Here is a 6070-nt window from a genome sequence, read left to right as displayed (position 1 = left end):
TCGTAGATGATGATAAATAACATAGTTATGTATAATATATTACATTTCTGACTGTATATCCCTGTAATTATTACACACTGTAGCTTTAATGGATGAACATTCTCTATCTGTTTCCGTTCTAGATGCTGCACAGACTAGAGCTTTGCTTCTAGAATCTTTTTTAATAACTTTCCATAATCTGTTCCAGTCAAAAGTGGGAAACCATTTTAATGTGTTATAGCACAGAGACAGAAGGAAAATAGTCTGCTCACCCTGCCTGGTCAGAGCCTCTATATATGCAGCCAGAACAGACCAGTTAGAATGGTCCGTTCTAACTGGTCTGTTCTTTTAGTCTTTGCTCTCTGAGCCCAGATGAATTGATACCGTTCGTACGGGAAGGAGGGGAACCAGAACTGGTCCGTATGTGCGGGGCCCTCAGCCTGAGACGCCCTGGTCGTCGGGTCTGAAGGTTTTTATATTCCAGGAAAGATGTTTATTTCAGGTCCAATGTTAAGCCGGGCCTGTAGCGCCCCTCCTTTACCCAGAAACCAGGTGGTCAGAGTGTGTCACAGTGAATGATGTCACACAAACTGGCCCCCACTTCCTCACCGCCTCGGCCGTATCTAGACCCACAGCTAGTTCCTGATTGGCCCTCTGGCGCCGGGGCATGGAATAACACAGCACAGACCACGCTTCAATATTGAGCATAAATCAGAAATATCTGCGACACGCTGCTGGGGGAGGAGAACCAGGCCTTTAGTTTCTCCTGCGCCGCCTCAGAAATCAGTCCAGCAGCATGTATTGAAATCCCAGCAGAACCAAATCCTCTTCTTTGGTTTATAATGTTTAATAAAAGAAATCAAAAGAACATCACCGCGCTAGAATCTGAAAACTCCAACTGTTGCCTCCAGCGTATCGGATACAGCAGCATATAAAACTAAACGTATGGACCTGAATGCCCAGAATGTTCCAGATTCTACAGGGTTTGTAGAATTAAGAATTTTAACAACAAAAATGAAGCAGTTTTCTATTTTAACATTTTTACAAAACGTCAATCGGCTCTTAGCCCGACCCATGGTTCCTAAACCGGGTCTGAAGGTCTGAGAGACTGATCTAAGCACAGAACCAGCAGCTGACTCAGAGGTTCTGTAGAACCGGGTCTCAGTTAGATGGCTTCTGCCGCGGGGCCTCCTGCCGCGGGGCCTCCTGCCGCGGGGCCTCCTGCCGCGGGGCCTCCTGCCGCGGGGCCTCCTGCCGCGGGTTTGCTTCCAGCCTTAAACTCCTCCCTCCCCCTCCTTCCAGGTGCCGTTCCTGTGCCCGCTGGAGGGCCACATCCACCTGAGGCTGCAGTGTGAGGTGGACTCCAACGTGGAGGAGAGGGGCTTCCTGGTGAGTAGCAGCTGTGACCAGAACCTCCGCCGGGTTCCTCCATGTTCTAACCGGATCCACTTTGTCCATGCAGACCATGTTTGAGGACGTCAGCGGCTTCGGAGCGTGGCACCGGAGGTGGTGCGTCCTGTCCGGGTACTACATCTCCTACTGGACCTACCCTGACGACGAGCGGCGGAAGGTACCAGCTGACCCTTCCCCCGTAGAAACCGCCATCAGAACCGGTCGTCACGCTCTGTTCTCCTCCTTCCAGAACCCCATCGGTCGCATCAACCTGGCCAGCTGCACCAGCCAGCAGGTGGAGCCCGCCAACCGGGAGTTCTGCGCCAGACCCAACACGCTGGAGCTGATCACGGTCCGACCGCAGAGGAAGGACGACCGAGAGACGCTGGTCAGCCAGTGCACCGACACCATGTGTGTCACCAGGTGGGTTCCTCCTCCTAACCGGATCGGACCGGTTCGGCCCACAGCAGAGCCACTCAGCAGCTTCCTTCTGCTTCCAGGAACTGGCTGAGTGCCGACACCAAGGAGGAGAGGAACCTGTGGATGAGGAAGCTGAACCAGGTCCTGGTGGATCTGAGGATGTGGCGGCCAGACGCCTGCTCCCGCCCCCAGTAATCCCACCACCCCCCCACCCCCATATATAAGTGCAATATATCTAAGAAATGTTGATGTTTTCCTGTTTGAGACGAGAACCAGAGGAAGAAGCCATAGATTTACGGACGGCTGGCTTCCTCCTGTAATGCTAACATTTATAGCCACATTTAGCCGCTCTGCGCCGCTTTTAGCTAACCGCTATGACCAACAGCAAGGCTTGATGACCGATGCAGTTCCTGCTCCGGCGTTTGGGTTTGAAATGTTTCTGATGGAAGGACGGGTTCTGATGGAGCCGCCCCGCCATGGCCCGTTCAGGCCGGTGGGACCGGTTGCCACGGCGATGTGCTCTTCCTGCTCAGTGGTTTACTAAAGCTTGTTTTATTTATGTTTTTGATGTGATGGGAGTAACGAGCACCTGCAGGTGCTGATCAAGTGTTTTTAAACAGGATTGGATAAAAGATGGCTCCTTTTTTTTCAGTGTTCAGAATGAATACAGGTTTTTAACAAAATCTCCTCACTTGTTTTTGTTTTTTCATTCAGGGCTAATCGGATTAGCTGCTGCCACAAACAGCAGAGGCTTCAGTTCAAATCAGCCTCTCACCTGCATACAGGTGAAGAACACACCTGATAGAAACACAAACACCTTTAAAGGAAAAGTCCGATCAGCAGGAATAATCAATGGATCATTATTTATACCTGAAACGTTTGCAGTGTTTTAATGGATTTGGCGTTAATCAGTAAAAACATAAAAACAATTTTTGTCGTGATCAGAGAGTCTGGGAGCGGCCATTTTTTCTCACCTCTAGTCCCCCCCCCCCTGCTGCCATGATCCATTGATCATTGCTTGCTGACTGGACTTTTCCTTTAATACCTGAAGCTAGGAACCATAATCTAGTGCAGGGGTTTTCAAAGTGGGAGCAGCGGCACCTAGGGGTACGGAGGTGTCACTACAGGGGTACCGCAGGATATTTTCATAGATTGATGAGTTTTATACTGAATGTACATTTTAACAATTTTGTACATTTATTGTGATGTAAGCAAATATATTCTAAAGCGAGGGGCTTCATTTTATCTTTTCTTTACTACTTTGAAAAAATGACAGAAAAATAATTATCAAATAATGCATTTGGGTTGAGGGGGCGTGGCGGCGTCACTTCTACACAGCGATGCTATGGCAGTGTCCGCGGTGGAGACGGAACAATGATGGACAGGTTTGTGAAGCGAAGCAGTTCAGGTCCTTCGCGTCTGGACACACCTGAAGAGTCAGGGGGAGCAAAGAGGCCAAAGATGAGACACTACAATGACCGGTATCTCAAATACGGATTCTTCTGGAGTGGGGATGCTACATGTCCCACACCTGTATGCCTAATCAGCAGGGAGACGCTAGCAAACAACGCTATGGCACCCAGTAAACTCTGAAAGCACTTTGACACAAAGCACCAGGACTATAAAAATAAAGACATTGAATTCTTCAAAAGGCTAAAATCACAAAATGCCACACAGAGTCAACGTATGCGGTTCGTGTGTCAGAGAAAGCACAGAAGGCTAGTTATATGGTAGCTGAAATCATCGCTAAAGCAAAAAAGCCGCACACCGTTGCAGAATCGCTAATTTTACCGGCATGCAAAAACATTGTTCAAGTAATGCTAGGACCAGACGCTGCCAAAGAAACCAATCAGCTCTCTGACAACACCATCAAACGGCGCATTGACAATATGTCCGCTGACATTAAAGCTAGTCTCTGACAGACTACGACAGAGCGGAAAGTTTTCACTTCAAATAGATGATTCCACCGATGAAAGTGCTGTTTGTCACCTGATCGCTAATGTGAGGAACGTCGATGAGGACCGCATAACAGAAAACTTCTTATTTTGTAAGGCACTGAGAAATCATGCCACGGGTGATGAGATGTTCAGGGTCACCAATGATTACTTCATGGAAAATGGCCTTAACTGGCAGATGTGCGCAGGTATATGTACTGATGGCGCTGCGTGCATGACGGGCCGAGCTAAAGGCTTTGTGACCAAAGCAAAAGAGAGAAATCCCATCATAGGAGTGACACTGCATGCTCCACAGGGAGAGTCTTACTGCAAAAACCCTGATCTCACTGAGGTTTGGGGTCAAGCGGTCAAAATCGTCAACTACATTAAGTCCCACCCGGTTAAGACACTCCCCCTGCAGTGAAATGGGATCTGAACATCTGGGTCTCTTATTACACACTGAGGTCCGATGTTATTAAGGGGTAAAGCATTGGCTCATGTTTATGAACTAAGAGAAGAACTACTGGCTTTTGCTAGAGAGCATCACATTCCTTTTCAGGAGCAGATTAATGACTTTTGGCTCAAACTAGCTTCCCTGGCTAACATTTATGAACACATGAATGAGCTAAATGTAAAAATGAAACCCTTCTCACAGCAACAGAAAAAAGCAATGGCAACAGAGGGTGGCTAAAAAAAGTCTTGATATGTTTCCACTGACAACTAGCAATGCCACACACAACACTGCCATTTTTTTCAATCTGTGTCTGCTCCCCTGACGAAACTGGAAGAAGGGTTTGAGAACTGTTTACCACAAACAAATGCAGAGTTTGGGTTTGAGATCCTTTTCACAATCTTACCACAACATCTGCAGCAGAATGTTTGACTACAAAGGGGCAGGATGAGCTTGTAGAGCTGCAAGCAGAGCGGACACTGAAGTTAAAGCACAGCGAACCGTCATTGGACACATTTAGGCTCTGAGTAAGACAGGAGTATCCCTCTATTTCAGAAAGTGCCATCAGTGTTGATACAGTTACCCTACCTCCTACCTTTGAACTGGCTCTCTCCTCTCTGACATACATGAAAAATAAGCTGAGGGAAAGGCTCCCAGTAGAAGAGGATCTCTGTGTTTCACTGCCCCCCACCCCCCCTCACATCAACAGACTGCAGTCAGAGACAGGAGCATACTTGTTATGTTCTGGTTATTTTGGCATAACTTATTTCATGTTTCTAGACTAAAATATTTATGTTAATATTTCACCATTTGGGATATATTTGGTTTGTTAGGAAAATGCTGATCTTTGTTGTTACAATCAGCTTATTATTTTAATAAAAGTTCTAAAAGTTTCCGCATGCTGTTATGCTTGACATTACAAAAATGTTGCACAATGAAGAGTAGAATGTGAAATAAAAGTCAGTTTAGGGGTACCACGGCTGGGTGGAAAACTGTGTAGGGGTACCTTGAGCCAAAAAAGTTTGGGAACCACTGATGTAGTGGCAGCTAGAGGCCCCAGATCAACCGGGCTCCAGATCAACGGGGCCTCTACTGTGAGACGTTCAGGGTTTTAACATCCAGCGCCGTGTTTTAAGGGACATAAAGATGATTTAAGATTCTCCCCACCCGTCGCGGTGAAATGTCGCCCCAGAAGGAGGATGGACCAGCCAGAGAGGATAAATACTGACGGAGCAGAGCACCGCTCAAAGGTTCTGGTCCACAGCGGACTCAACAGAACCAAGACTGTTTGGTCTCAAGAATCACAGGCTGAAGGTGAATAATAAATGATCCACGAACTGATTCAATCACTGAGATAAAACAGTAGCTGTAATGGTGGTAATTTATAGTGATACTAGTGATGGGTTATTGAAGCCAAACTATTGATGCTGCATTGATTCTGTCTCATTGAGTACTGACACCTGCTGGACATTTAAAGATACTACAGGCAGCTGATTGGACAGACTAAACTGAATTGATGTGATGACCTACTACAATGATATTTAAGTTTTTATAGGTCATGTATTGTTTCATATCTCTTTAAATTGAAAATATCTTCGATATTTTTAGATGCAGCCAAAAAATATAAACTTAAATCAAGATGGAAATTTAGGGGAAAGAGGATGCTTGTGGACTAGGATTTTAAATCAGATTTCTAAAACAATAAGTACAGTAAAAACAGTAAATAAACTAAGAGTCAATGTGAAATGAACTTTAATTCAGATAAGATGAGTGATAACTGAGAGGGAAAGGATGAAACAAGGAGAAAATGAAAATAAAAACAGCTGAAACGTTTCTATTCCTTTTAGGCTCCAAAATTCTGGATCAATTTAATGATAAACAGCAAAAGATGAAA

At 46.0% G+C, this 6070-nt stretch overlaps 1 protein-coding gene across 1 annotated transcript in view; it reads left to right on the top strand.

Moving 5' to 3' along the window:
- anln (anillin actin binding protein) overlaps positions 1–2532 on the top strand; it is a 13829-nt gene extending 11297 nt beyond the window's left edge. The window contains exons 20-23 of the mRNA XM_015403573.1: positions 1282–1368; positions 1442–1549; positions 1622–1794; positions 1872–2532. Coding sequence (XP_015259059.1) covers positions 1282–1368; positions 1442–1549; positions 1622–1794; positions 1872–1986 — 483 coding nt within the window. The 3' untranslated portion in view covers positions 1987–2532. The remainder of the gene's footprint in view (positions 1–1281; positions 1369–1441; positions 1550–1621; positions 1795–1871) is intronic.
- The last annotated feature ends 3538 nt before the right edge of the window (positions 2533–6070 follow it).

Source organism: Cyprinodon variegatus, unplaced genomic scaffold (assembly GCF_000732505.1).
Source record: "Cyprinodon variegatus isolate N-32 unplaced genomic scaffold, C_variegatus-1.0 Scaffold1522, whole genome shotgun sequence".
Lineage (NCBI taxonomy): Eukaryota > Metazoa > Chordata > Actinopteri > Cyprinodontiformes > Cyprinodontidae > Cyprinodon > Cyprinodon variegatus.
Note: the sequence above shows the minus strand (reverse complement) of the source record. Positions and strands in the feature narration are given on the sequence as shown.